General features: G+C 36.0%; 1 protein-coding gene across 2 annotated transcripts in view; it reads left to right on the top strand.

Annotated features, from left to right (window-relative positions):
* Window positions 1–14,667, top strand: part of GSTCD (glutathione S-transferase C-terminal domain containing) — a 142,155-nt gene that overhangs the window by 20,631 nt on the left and 106,857 nt on the right. For both annotated transcript variants that reach the window (XM_033214916.1, XM_033214917.1), the window contains exon 5: window positions 1,182–1,275. In XM_033214916.1, coding sequence (XP_033070807.1) covers window positions 1,182–1,275 — 94 coding nt within the window. The remainder of the gene's footprint in view (window positions 1–1,181; window positions 1,276–14,667) is intronic.

A 14,667-nucleotide genomic window follows, 5' to 3' on the forward strand; every position in this document is an offset into this window, starting at 1 on the left:
TGGTTGAATTGTGAATATTCTAAAAACCACTGAATTGGATGCTTTAAAAGGATAAATTGTGTGGTATTATATATAAATTATATCTCAATATAGTTGTGTTTTTTAAAAGACCCTAAGGTAAGAATGAGTTTAATGAAATGAGAAATAGCAGAAAGTCAGTGTGGCTAGACTGAAGAAGATAGAAGAGAGGTAGATGATGTCAGAGAGATGTGTTTATCTTTCTGGAGGCAAATGAGTGCACAGGGCTTGTAGACCAATAGCCATATCTCTAGCCTTAATGAAAGATTCTTTGTACTGTTTCCTTTGGGACGCAAATTCAAGTAGTTTTTGTAATGGAAAGTAATCTCATAAACGGATACAAAGCATTTAATGCTGGAGTCTCAGAGATTTTTTATTTGAATAGGTTATTCCTAAAGATAAAAGTAACTGAGCCATGGAGATATCTAAACATAGATACAGATGTAGAGATATAGATATAGATATAGATATAGATGTACACTGTGGACTATGGACCTGGAATGTGATTGGAAGGGATCTGTGAATCCATGTGTATGCCATGCCACTGTACATAGATCAAATAAACAAATGTACAGCTTCTAAGACAGAGAAGGATCCTGCAATTTTTTTAATATATTGAAAAGTGGTTCTAATTCTTGAAAATATTGGGAACCATTTGGTTAAACCAGAGAAATTTTTCTCTAGTGACATTAAAGACGCTTATAAAAGACTAGTATGAGTGGTGTTTTGGGGTATGTGTTAAAGTGGTAGCTTTTAGGCTGTGGGGGTTTTCATATATGTAAACGGAGACCTTGATGAACATATGCAGAGTTCTTTATTATTTCTGTGTGGATTGTTTTTGATAACATTTTCATCTTCAGCTGAACTTTCTCTTTGGTATCCAATATATTTCTAGGTAGCTTATTACTTCTATGGATCTTCTAGTAATAATTTTAAAATAGCATTACTTTTTATTATCTCAATATAAAAAAATAGGATAGTGTGATGTCAAAATACTCAACACATGGTATTTTTATTTAATTAAAATATGTATTTTAGGGAATAGCTGATTATTACTATTTATCCTCCTCCTTACCAATATAGAAATATAATTTTTAGCCTTCAAGAATATAATAAGACTATATTAATTCCTTAATTTAGAAAGAGGCTGTTTCCTTTTCTAGGAAAAGGGCATTGAAGTGATGTTTTCTCCCCACCCTTGCCCTACTTGGACTGTTGATTGGAATGTTCTCCCTGCAGCAGTCAGCCCAAAGGAAGGTGAGTTTTCTTTTCTCTTTAAGTTTTATTCATAATTTGGATACTGTCTTCAGATCTGTCTAATAATTCTGTAAATCTCCCTTTGGCTTTATCTAACATTCTGATTACACTATCAGTTGAGTTTTCATTTTATTTTTATTATGAAAATTATATATACATACACACCACTTAGATTTAATATTTCTCACATTTTTCTACATTTGTTTTATTTGTTACTGTTTTTTCTTTGCTGACATATTTTGAAAAAAAAAAAAATTCCAGGTAACATGTCATACTTTAGGACTCATATTTTAAAAATATTGATATCTTAAATAATCACAATGCCATTATCATACCTAATAAAAATTAACAAACTTTAATGATCATCTAATGCCCAATTTATAATCCATTTTCTCCAATTGTTTAAAATATTGTTGAGAAATATTGTTTTATTGTTTGGTTTTAAGTTAAATGATTATATTTTTCTTTGCTGGAAATTATATTTGGTTTGTTTTTCTTTCTTCTTTATAATTTTTTAAACATAGTTATTTTATATTTTATATTTGTTATTTCTAATAGATAATCGTTATTTTATATTTTGTACTTGTTATTTCTAATACTTAATGTTCATAGAGGTATAATTCTGCTGTTTGTTTTTTCTGTTGACTTTACTTCTGGTACCTTGTTTTCCTGTGAGTTTTGTAATTTTAGACTGAATTCATTTGGGGTTACCTCAATCTGTGGTGTCTTGTGGGACTTGGATTAAGGGTATATTCCCACAGAAAGGGATTATATTTGCTTATACCTACTACGACCTAAGACCACTTAGCGTTGGTTTTTCAGCTTCAAATTTCTTTAAAAAATGTTTAAATTTAATTATATTTATTATTTTTTCATTGACACATAATAATTGTGCATATTTATGGGGAACAATGTGATATTTGATATATGTATGCAATGCGTAATGATCAAATTAGTGTAATTAGCATATTCATCATCTCAGACATTTATCATTTCTTTGTGTTAGGGACAGTTGAAATCTGCTCTTCCAGCTATTTGAACTGTTATTAATTATAGTCACCCAACAGTGCTGTAGAACCCAGGAACTTATTTTTCTTATCTAGCTGTAATTTTATATCCATTAACCAACTTCTGTCCTTTCCAGGCTCTAGTAACCACTATTCTACTCTCCAATTCTTTGAGACCAACTTTTTTTACCTTCCAAATATAAGTGAGAACATGTGATATTTGTCTTTCCGTGTCTGGTTTATTTTATTTAGCATAATGTCCTCTAAGCTCATCCATGTTGCTGTGAATGACAAGATTTATTTCATTTTTATGACTGGATAGTACTCCATCATATATATGTACCACATTTTCTTTATCTCTTCTTCTGTTGATGGACACTTAGGTTGATTCCATATCTTGGCTATTGTGAATAGTGCTGCAATAAACATGTAAGTGTAGATATCTCTTCACTAAGTGTAGATACTTCTTTTCTTTTGGATATATACCCAGCAGTGGAATTGCTAGATCCTATAATAGTTCTAATTTCATTTTTGAGAAAAGTCCATACTGTGTTTCATAATGGCTGTACTAGTTTATATTCCTACCAACAGTATATAAGAGTTTCCCTTTCTTTGCATCCTCACCATGTTATTTTTTGACTTTTTAATAATAGACATTCTAACTGGGATGAGAAGATATTGTGGGTTTGATTTGCATTTTCCTGATGACTACTTATTTATTTTTGCTATTTAGTTGTTTGAATTCCCTGTGTATTCAGGATATTAATCTTTTGTTGGATGAATAGTTTGCAAATATTTTTTCTCTTTCTGCTGGTTGTCTCTTCACTTCGTTGATTGTTTCCTTTGCTATATAGGTTTTTAGTTCAATATAATTCTATTTGTCTATTTTTGCTTTTGTTGTCTATGCTTTTATGGTCTTATTCATAAAAACTTGCCCAGTCCAATGTCTAGAAGCATTCTCTTTATATTTTCTTCTAGTAGTTTTATAGTTTTGGGTCTTACATTTAAGTCTTTAATCCATTTTGAGTGGATTTTGGTATATGATGAAATATAAGGTCTACTTTTATTCTACATATGGATATCCAGTTTTTCTAGTACCATTTATTGAAGAGACTGTCCTTTCCCCAGTGAATGTCCTTGACACCTCTGTAAAACATGAGTTGGCTATAAATGAGTAGAGATACACTGGATATTTGTCCTCTGTAAATCTCAAGTTGAAATTTGAACCCAAATGTTGAAAGTGGGATCTCAAGGCAGGTATTTGGTTCATGGGAGCAGATTCCTTATGATTGGCTTTGTGATATCCTCATGGTAATGTGTGAGTTCTCATTCTTAGTTCCCGTGATAACTGGTTGTTGATAAAAGCCTGGTATCTCCTCTACTCTCTCTCTCTTGCTCCCCTTTGCTATGTGATGCCTACTGCCCTTTGCCTTCTGCCATGAGTGGAAGCTTCCTAAGACCCTCATCAGAAGCAGATGCTGACCCTATGCTTCTTGTATAGCCTGCAGAACTGTGAACCAAATAAACCTCTTTTGTTTATAAATTACTCAGCCCCAGATATTCCTTTATAGCAATATACAAATGGACAAAGACAAGTGGATTCATTTCTGGTTCTCTATTCTGTTCCCTTGGTCTATGTGTCTGTTTTTTGTTGAGACAGAGTCTTGCTCTGTCGCCCAGGCTAGAGTGCAGTGGCCGGATCTCAGCTCACTGCAAGCTCCGCCTCCCGGGTTTACGCCATTCTTCTGCCTCAGCCTCCCAAGTAGCTGGGATTGCAGGCGCCCGCCACCTCGCCTGGCTAGTTTTTGTATTTTTTTTTAGAGACGGGGTTTCACTGTGTTAGCCAGGATGGTCTCGATCTCCTGACCTCGTGATCTGCCCGTCTCGGCCTCCCAAAGTGCTGGAATTACAGGCTTGAGCCACCGTGCCCGGCCTATGTGTCTGTTTTTAATGCCAGTACCACACTATTTTGGTTATTATAACTTTGCAGTATATTTGAAAATTAGGTTGTATGAGGCCTTCAGCTTTGTTCCTTTTACTCAGGATTGCTTTGGCTATTCAGACTCTTCTGTGGTTATACATTAATTTTAGGATATTTTTTCTATTTTTGTGAGGATTGTCATTAATATTTTCATAGAGATTACATTGAATCTGTAGATGACTTTTGGTACTATGACCATTTTTAACATATTAATTCTTCTAATGCATGAACATGGATGTCTTTTGTGTGTGTGTCCTCTTCAATTTCTTTTATCAGTGTTTTATAGTTTTTCTCAAAAAGTCTTTCACTTCTTTAAATTCATTTTTTTTTTTTTCTCATTTGTCTTGTTTGCTGTTCCTGTATACAGATGCTACAGAATTTTATATGTTGAGTTTGTATCCTGCAGTTTGGCTGAAATTCTTTATCAGTTCTAAGAGTTTCTTGGTAGAGCTTTTTGGTAGGTTTTTCTATACGTAAGATTGTGTCATCTGCAAATAGGGACAATTTGACTTCTTCCTTGCCAATTTGGATGCCCTTTATTTCTCATGCCTAATTGTTCTGGCTAGGACTTAGTAGGATTCAGTATGGTGAATAGGAGTGGTGAGAATGGGCATCTTTGTCTTGTTCCAGTTCTTAGAAGCTTTCAGTTTTCCCCATTCAGTATGATGTTAGCTATGGGTTTGACATATGACCTTTATTATGTTGAGGCATGTTCCTTTTATACCCAGTTTGTTGAGAGTTTTTATTACAAAGGATGTTGAATTTTATCAACTGCATTTGGTGTATCTATTGAGATAATCACATAAGTTTTGTCCCTCATTCTGTTGATATAATGTATCTGATTTATTGATTTGCATATGTTGAATTATCCTTGTATTCCTGGGATAGATTCCACTTGATCATGGTAATGAGTGTTGTAATGTGCTGTTGGATTTTCTGTTTGCTAGTATTTTGTTGAGGATTTTTGCATCACTCTTTATCAGGGATATTGGCCTATAGTTTTCTTTTTCTCTTGTATAATTTTCTCTTTTTTTGTTGTATTCTTGTCTAGTTTTTGTATCACGGTAGTGCTAGCCTCATAGAATGAGTTTTGAGTAATTCCCTCCTCTTCAATTTTCTGGAAGAGTTTGAGAAGAACTGGTATTAGATCTTCTTTGAATGTTTGGTATAATTCAGCTGTGAAGTCATCAAGTCCTAAGCTTTTCTTTGATGGGAGACTTTTTATTACTAATTCCATCTTGTTACTCATAATTGGTCTATTTCTAGGAGGTAGGACACTGCTTCAGCATAGGCACTGGGAAGACATGACTGCAGTTGGTGGCCAAGGTACTGTTTTTCCAAGAGACTGTGTACTTTTTCAGCTCACACACAGAGGGGTATGACTGCTCTTGGTCAAAGCCCCATTTACCTGGGATGTCTTGTGTTGCTTCAGTTCTGGTACAGAGAGGCACGGTGTAGCAAAGACTGGGAGAGATTTTTAGAACAGCTCTTTCAGGCCATCATTTTCCTTAGAGGCAGTGTGCAGCTTCGGCTCAGTCCCCTAAGAGCAGGTGCAGACATGACTGAGGATGGAACGATTCTGCCAGAACACCATTTCTCCAGGAATGAGTGCGCAGCTTCAGCTCTAGCTGTGAGTGGGGACTAGGAGGAGTGCATGAAGCAGCTCCACTACTGCTTGAACCTACAGGGAGTGGTATAAGAGCAGGTCACAGCTAGGCTTGGGGATGTCAGGGCACTGGGCAAGAGTGGTTTGGCAGCAGCTTAGCCTCAGAAATGAAGGGATATTGTGGGTACTTGCCTCCGAGCAACACTCCAACAGTAGTTCCAGTTTGAAGATGGCATTGTGCAGTAGCCACATAGGCCCCAGGCTGCAAGGCATACTGTCAGCTCCTTCTCTGTGGGAAGACGGCTATGTGGACTACAGGCAGCTCCTTCAGCTGGGCTTCACTACACCGATCAACACTTTGAACAAGTATAGTCCTCACTACTGGAGTGAGGACTGTAGTTTTGCTTGCCTTTTGCTAGCCTTTCCCCATGGGGAGAAGTTCCTCCGAATTCCCATCTGATCCCTGCTGGGGAGTAGGGTGGTGGAGACCAGGTGTTTCCTTCAGTTCTCTGTGTTCAACTGCATTTCTGTTACTTCTTTGATGTACTCCAGCACTCTCCTTTAGTCATTTTCATTGTGATGTAGTTATTTATTAGTTGTTTAGGCTGTTTTTGTGGTGGGGGTATGGGAGGCTCAGGCATATGGAGTGCTAGGGGCTTCTTAAGCACAGATTCTTTAAACATTTTTTCATCTAAAACTGAGACTTAAACAGACAAGTTACCTTTTATCATCTTCCTTTGTTGTTGGGTAGAACTTTTTTCATGTGTCTTTTCAGAGGGAATATAGCTTTTGAAGGTTTCTGCTTTCAGGTAGTGATATTTGTTCCAACTCTCCATCATGCTGGGATGAAGGACTGGCCTCTTTTTGTCCTACTGTTAAAGTCTAGGTCCCTATTATTAGCAAATACCCTCAGAGCAGCCATAGTGTCAGTTCAAGACTTATTATATAAATTTTCAGCAATCCCCCCAACTTTTTACCGCCTCACGTTCTTAAAGCTCTATAAATTTTCCTTATTCTGAGAAACCCACCTAGACATGTAAAGGATGCTTGTTTAATTTTAAATACCATTTTAGGTGTTTTTTAGATAGAGAATTCTTTAGAATAGCTCAATTTCTTCAATTATTCACTTATTCTTTAGTTTTATATTTAGCCATATATAATTTTTAATTTTTAATCCTCTTTGAAGTAGTTGCCTTCCCTTTTCATATTCTTTTTTTTTGTGATACTACCTAATATTGCCTGTATCTTACGGGTCAATTCTATTCTGTTAATCAAGGAAATAATTTAGAATTCTCTCAGTATGGAAGAAGATCATGTTGGAGAATTAATATTTCTGCCCCAAAGATATTTTATAAAAATAAAATTGTTTTTACTGTTTTTAAATAAATATATTTGAAAATTATGTATATGTATATTTGAAAATTAGGTTGTATGAGGCCTTCAGCTTTGTTCCTTTTGCTCAGGATTGCTTTGGCTATTCAGACTCTTCTGTGGTTATACATGAATTTGTCATAATACTATGACAAATAAAATTGAATTTTTGGTCCTTTATTAATTGTATGCAAAGATAGTAAATAATTTGTTAGTGTTTTAATTTTATATATTTTCTGACATTTCAAAAATTTAAATGTTTTTATGGTACTTACAATTGATTTTTGACTGTACACACTTACGTTATAATACTGATTTTGAACAAACTAAACTTAGAATTTACTAAACTTAAAAATCCAATTTTCATTAATATTTATGTTTATCAAGAAATGAAAACAGAGTTTTCTAAATGTTTTGCTTTATCCATAATTTATTTACTTGGAGCCAAAATAATATTTTCACTTATTAGTATGAGCAAACAATTACATCAGCTACGAACTGAAGGAGATCTCACATTAAACATTCATGGCTGGTCGTTTTTCTGGTTAGAAGTTAATATCTAACGGAGTCCATGGAATATATTACTCATTGCATCCCTCTAATTGGATCATGTTGTTTTCATAATATTATGACAAAGAAGCAACTCTAACAGCAGGGCTATAGGGTTTACTCACATTACATTCACTGTTTCTTAAAAGGTTTACAGTCTGTTAAAGTAAGGCAGAATTGTGGCATTTTAAGTTTGTTGTTTTCAGTTCTGGTAATTTCAAACATTGCATGATAATAGGACCTTTGTGAAATAAAACTATGTAGGGGTGTGAAGGTTCACTATGAAAACACTCTTAAGATGTATGTTTCTGTACTGTCAGGAGAAATCTCTAATACAACCTGTATTATAGTAAGATTTTATTGGTACTTGGTTCATTTGGATGTCTCAACGACTGACTCCTTATACTGAATTCATTGAATTACATCAAGATTTGGGTGCATATTACAATAACTATTCTTTTTACTAATAAAGGCTGTATTAATCCTCATTATAGAAGCTATTTTTTTTTAGGCCTATCCAATCTGCCATCCTCTGCTCTTACCCGTTTCTCTCCCCATATCTTATCTACCATCCCTTGAACTTTTTACTGTTTCTTTTATACAACCTATATTTACTATTTACATGTCTCTCCTTTTTTCTTCCAGCCTTGAATATTCTTCTTCCCAGTCCCCTTGCTGGTTGAAATTATATTTGCCTTTTAAGGATCAATTCAAATGCTGTTTCCTTCATTAAGTCTTCTCTATGGAGTCAACCTACCTGAAATTTAGTTAACTACCTAGCTAGATAACCCATGGCCAGATACTCATCTTCTCTGTGCCTTGGTTGCCTCATCTGTGGAATGGAGATAATAGTGTATACCTTATGGAGTTGTTGGTACAGTCAGTGCATTAATACGGAAAGCAATTAGCACAGTGCCTAGGAAATTGTGAATGTTAAATATTTCCTCATATGGAAGTCACATTAATTACTACCTCTTGATATCCTGTTAGTGCTTTCTCTTTTTTGTTTTTTTTACTTTTTTTTTTTATTTCTTAGAGACGTGGTCTCACTCTGTCACCCAGACTGAAGTGCAGTGGCTCAATGATAGCTCATTGCAGCAGCCTCTAACTATTGAGTGCAAGCAATCCTCCCACCTTACCTTCCCGATTAGCTAGGACTACAGGTGCATGCCACCACACCTGGCTGATTTTTCAGTTTTGTGTAGAGACAGAGGTCTCACTGTGTTGCCTAGGCTGGACCTTTTGTAATTTCTTTCATTTCTTTCTTTTTTCTTTTTCTTTTTTTTTTTTTTGAGAGAGTCTTGATCTGTCACCCAGGCTGGAGTGCCGTGGGCGATCTCGGCTCACTGCAAACTCTGCCTCCCAGTGTCACACCATTCTCCTGCCTCAGCCTCCCGAGTATCTGGGACTACAGGTGCCCACCACCACACCCGGCTAATTTTTTTGTATTTTTAGTAGAGATGGGGTTTCACCATGTTAGCCAGGATGGTCATGATCTCCTGACCTTGTGATCCACCCGCGTTGGCCTCCCAAAGTGCTGGGATTACAGGCATGAGCCACCGTGCCCGGCCTGTAATTTCTTATACTTCATATTTTGTATTTATATTATGCTTCTATTACACTGTAATTATTTATGTGCATGTTTTTCTTCTTCAATAGACTGTGAACTCTTTGAATGTAGGACTCCTTGAGCTAGATACTCAATTATTTTTTATTAAACTGAATGACTTGAAACTACAGATTCTTTTTTTAAACGTCCCAAATTTCTGCTTTATCTAGGAAAGTCTTTAATTTCTTTTATCTCATGTAGATTTCAAAGGCTGAAATAATTGAGATTTTTTAGTTTCAAGAAAAGAGAACTGAGGATTTAATGTACATTATATATATATTATATATATATTTTGTTGTTGTTGTTGTTGTTGTTGTTGTTGTTGAGATGGAGTCTTACTGTGTTGCCCAGGCTGGAGTGCAGTGGCGCAATCTTGGCTCACTGCAAGCTCCGCCTCTCGTGTTCACGCCGTTCTCCTAACTCAGCCTCCGGAGTAGCTGGGACTGTAGGCCCCCACCACCACGCGTGGCTAATTTTTTTTTGCATTTTTAGTAGAGATGGGGTTTCACCTTGTTAGCCAGGATGGTCTTGATCTCCTGACCTCGTGATCCGCCCGCCTCGGGCTCCAACGTGTTGGGATTACAGGTGTAAGCCACAGCGCCCAGCCGAAACAGAACATTCTTTTACATCTTTATAGTATAGTTATCAAACAGGATGTTTAATTTAGTACACATTATTATGTAACCTATAGTCTGACAGATTTTTGGCACGTTTAGTTGCATTAAGGTGAAACAGTTTACAGCCTTTGTCTTTCATAACATGGTCATTTTTGGAATAGTTCAGGCCATATTTTTATAGAATGTCTCTCAATTTGGATTTGTCTGATTTTCCTCATGAGTAGATTCAAGTTATGCATTTTGGGCAGGAATATCACAGATGCGATGTTTTATTTTCAGTGCAGCCTATCAGGAGGCACATTATGTCAGTTTGCACACAGTGCTATTTGGTTAAGCTTTATTGAATTAATAAGTAATTTGTAGAGAGATACTTTGAGACTATGTAATAACTTGTTTCTTTTCAACCTTGCACTCACTAGTTTATATTCATTGGATGCTTCTTGCCTATGATAGTTACAAAATGGTGATTTTCAACTGACACCCTCTATATTTATTAGTTGCCACTCTTCTGTAAGAAAGTTTTTTTCTCCTCTTTTTATTTCCTTATTTACCGACAGTATTAACTCATAAATTTTTATTTTATTAAGTGACTTATAATTCAACACTATTATTATTAGTTTTAATGCTCAAGTTGTCCCAGGTTGTGAGTGGCAACCTGACTTTTGATCCTTTGGAAACGCCCCCAATCATTCTATGGCGACTTCCTTAATTTCTGGCATAACGACATATTACAGGTTTATCTTGTCATTTACCTGCCCCAGCCGTAGAGTCAGCTGTTTCTCGAAGGAGTCCTGGATCCCTTTACTAGAGAAGGGCATTTAGAAATTAAGATTAGGGCACTAGGTGTGCTCATTGTTAATGAACTGTTACAGCTTCTAGGTCATCTCAGTAGGGACCTGTATGTATAGATCTATTAGGAAATAGATGTATGCATACATTCAGGTACACATACACATACATATACAACTATACACATCAATGTCTACTGATGTATCTATATATTTTATCCATCTATCTATATATATGTGTACTAAAAATCGTGAGTTTATACAGATACATCTAATTCAAATCTAATAATACAGGATTCTTCCTGCTTTTTCCAAATTCAGTATCTGTATCTGCCTTTTCTAACAGTAAAAAAATAGCCCTTAACGTCATTATTGCATTTGCTCATTTTGTCAGTCTCTCAATATGTGAACAGTAGTTTCAGAATTACTATACCCAAATCTGTGTGAAAAATATACCTACTGAGTTGAATTCCAGATGGTTTACCTTTATTTTCATCTTTGAAGTGAGATGTATAGTCAAAGTTCTCATACAGATTCTTGTGCTATTCTGTACAAAATGAATTTTATAAAGTAAAGAATGAAAGGTTTTAGTTAGTATTAATCATGTTCCCTAACACAAAGAGATTTGGCTGTGATCATCAATATTCAACTAATAGTCTTCTACTTCACTGAGAACATCCAGGCTATTGCATACTCTTTTACTATTTGGTCTCAAATACCTCTGTGATTTCCTTCTCTGTGTGATGAATGAGGGTAAATACTGTTTGAGCCTGAGGACTCCTTTGTTAAGTCCAGAGTCACCCTCTGTTTTTGCCTTGTGAATTTTTGTCCTCTGAGTATAAAAGAGGGTTATGGTCTTTTGCCTTAAGACCTAGAACAGAGCTGGCCTAAGCCACTTAATCCATGCATTATTTCACTGTGGCCCTCTCTGTTCTCCAGTAGTTCTTAGGTAGGTGGTTCCTATATTAGAGGTTGCTACTAGCTCATAATAACTATATCAATCATGTAGGAGGGAAGATAGTCAGAAGCATGACCTTACATAAGATAAAGAAGACAAGAAGGTGCTTAGGTGTTGTTCCAGTTATAATCTCTTTTATTCACACATTCGATGTCTTAGAAATGTGGCCCCATTAAATGTACCTGAGAACTTAGTTTTGCTTTTAAGCTACATGAAAGTACCATCTTCTAGGGAGAGTAATATGGGGAGAGTGCATAAAAACCTTAAACATTACCACCCATTCACCTCATCCTTGTCCCCTACTTTAGAGTACAACTGACCCTTGAACAACATGGGGGTTAGGGTCGCTGAATCCCCATGCAGTTGAAAATCTGCATATAACTTTTGACTCCCCAAAAACTTAATAGCCTATTGTTGACTGGAAGACTCACCAATAACCTAAACGGTTGATTAACACATATTTTATATGTTATATGTATTATAATAAAGTAAGCTTGAGAAAAGGTGATAAAAATCATAAGGAAGAGAAAATATGTTTACTATTTATTAGATGGAAATGAATCATCATCAAGGTGTACATTCTCATCATCTCCATTTTAGGTAAGTTAAAGATGAGGAGGAGGTGGAGGGGTTGGTCTTGCAGTCTCAGGGATAGCAGAGCAGTTCAAACCTGTCGGTCAAGTGTATGTACTTCTCAGCTGAGATAAAAGGAAAAAATTTAATGCCAGAGTTTTATTAGAAGGAGATATTATAGTGTCTTCTTTCTAGGGGGCTTTAAAGCTAGCAGATGACATTGCTTGGGATAATAATTTATGAAATCTTAGAACAAGAATTATGAACCGGTATATTCTATCTCTTTATGTAGATCACTGATTGAATTGATGTTTCTAGGAAAGATGAAATTTTTTAATTCTAGTAGCAGATTGTCCTCTTAGTAGTGAGATATTCTTATCAACCTTTATGTATAGTTATTATTGTTGACTAAAGTTTTAAATGTAAAGACTTGTCCTTATAAGGATCATTTATATAAATACTCTGGTTTTTTCCCATTTATTTTCTGTAAAATATTTGGGGTTGAAAAGAATGAACTGATGCTTAACATTAGGAAAAAATATAAAACAAGATAGTGATGTATAACTAATAAAAATTGGCTTCAATAAAAAGTCTTTGTGCCGTAGTCCCTACTCCTTTGTTGTGTGTTTCTATAAACCAACAGCAGCACCCCTTCTTTCTTCTCCCATCAGAAGTGATTTGGGGAAGCAAGGGAAGAGTGTGGTCAAGGTCTTTGGAAAGAGGTGGATACAAGGTGAAGAATGAAAGGGCTAAAGGCAGTCTTTTCCCCTATTATTGATTCTTAACTAGGTTCTTACCAACCCTTGAGTATATGGTAAATATGTAGGCACATTATTTATTACTATTCTTGCCAGAAGACAAGGGATGCTAAAAGTTCACCAAAGAATGGTCTCATCCACAATGTCAGTAATGCTGTCCTTTGCGGGGAATCCAAAACACAAAAGCTTTTTTTTTTTTTTTTTTTTTTTTTTTGAGACGGAGTCTCGCTCTATCGCCCAGGCTGGAGTGCAGTGGCCGGATCTCAGCTCACTGCAAGCTCCACCTTCCGGATTTATGCCATTCTCCTGCCTCAGCCTCCCGAGTAGCTGGGACTACAGGCGCCCGCCACCTCGCCCAGCTAGTTTTTTGTATTTTTTTAGTAGAGACGGGGTTTCACCGTGTTAGCCAGGATGGTCTCAATCTCCTGACCTTGTGATCCGCCCTTCTCGGCCTCCCAAAGTGCTGGGATTACAAAAGCTTTTTCTAAGGCCGGTAGGCAGGACATCCAGATGCTGCTTTGTCCTAAATCATTACTTTTCAAACTAGGATATCTATCAGAATCATTTGAAAGTCTTGTTAAAACAGATTGCAGGGCTCTACCCCACAGTTTCTCTTACAGGTCTACGGTAGAGCCCTAGAATTGCATTTCTAAGAAATATCTCTGTGTATTGCTTCTACTGCTTTGGAAACCACACCGTGTGAAGTATTACCCTAGGGAACCAATATAATGCATGCACTGGCTGCTTGATTTCACTCTTTGCCACCCAAATAACATGAATAGTATCAAACCTGTCCAAATATTTCTTTACAACTTATTCTGTTTTTAGCAAAGAGTAAGTCATATATAAGGGTTTGTGCATATCTCTGTGCCATTTGCTAACTACGAGAATGTCTATTTTAGACCAGTTATACTGACAAATGTAAGTGGAAGTAAAAGTATCCTGATACTGTAAATAAAAATAATGGTCTATTTTAAGAAAATTTTATTTCTGAAATACTCATCTTGGGTTCTTATTATTTCTACTTTACCACACTAGATGAGATTCAAAACTAGCACATTTGTTTTCTTACTCTTAAAAAATTATCCAGTTAGACAGTATAAACTGTTTTTTGTTGTTGTTGTTGTTGTTGTTGTTGTTTATATTAAATAACTTTAGATTTTAAGGCTATTACATTTTGAACTTTTTGGCATTTAAAATACTAAAAGTGGCCAGGCATGGTGGCTCACGCGTGTAGTCCCAGCACTTTGGGAAGCTGAGGCAGGTGGATCACTTGAGGTCAGGAGTTCAAGACCAGCCTGTCCAATAAGGTAAAACGCTGTCTCAACCTAAAATACAAAAATTAGCTGTGTGTGGTGGTACGCGCCTGTGGTCCCAACTACTTGGGAGGCTGAGGTGAGAGAATTTCTTGAACCTAGGAGGTGGAGGTTGGGGTGAGTCAAGATCATGCCACTGTATTCCAGCCTGGGCGACAGAGCGAGACTCCATCTCAAGAAGAAAAAAAAAAAAATACTAAAAGCATATCAATAGTATGAGATCAAAGAGATGGTTTTTGTTTTGTTTTGTTTTGTTTTT

Source organism: Trachypithecus francoisi, unplaced genomic scaffold, assembly GCF_009764315.1.
Source record: "Trachypithecus francoisi isolate TF-2019V2 unplaced genomic scaffold, Tfra_2.0 Lachesis_group1, whole genome shotgun sequence".
Taxonomy (NCBI): domain Eukaryota; kingdom Metazoa; phylum Chordata; class Mammalia; order Primates; family Cercopithecidae; genus Trachypithecus; species Trachypithecus francoisi.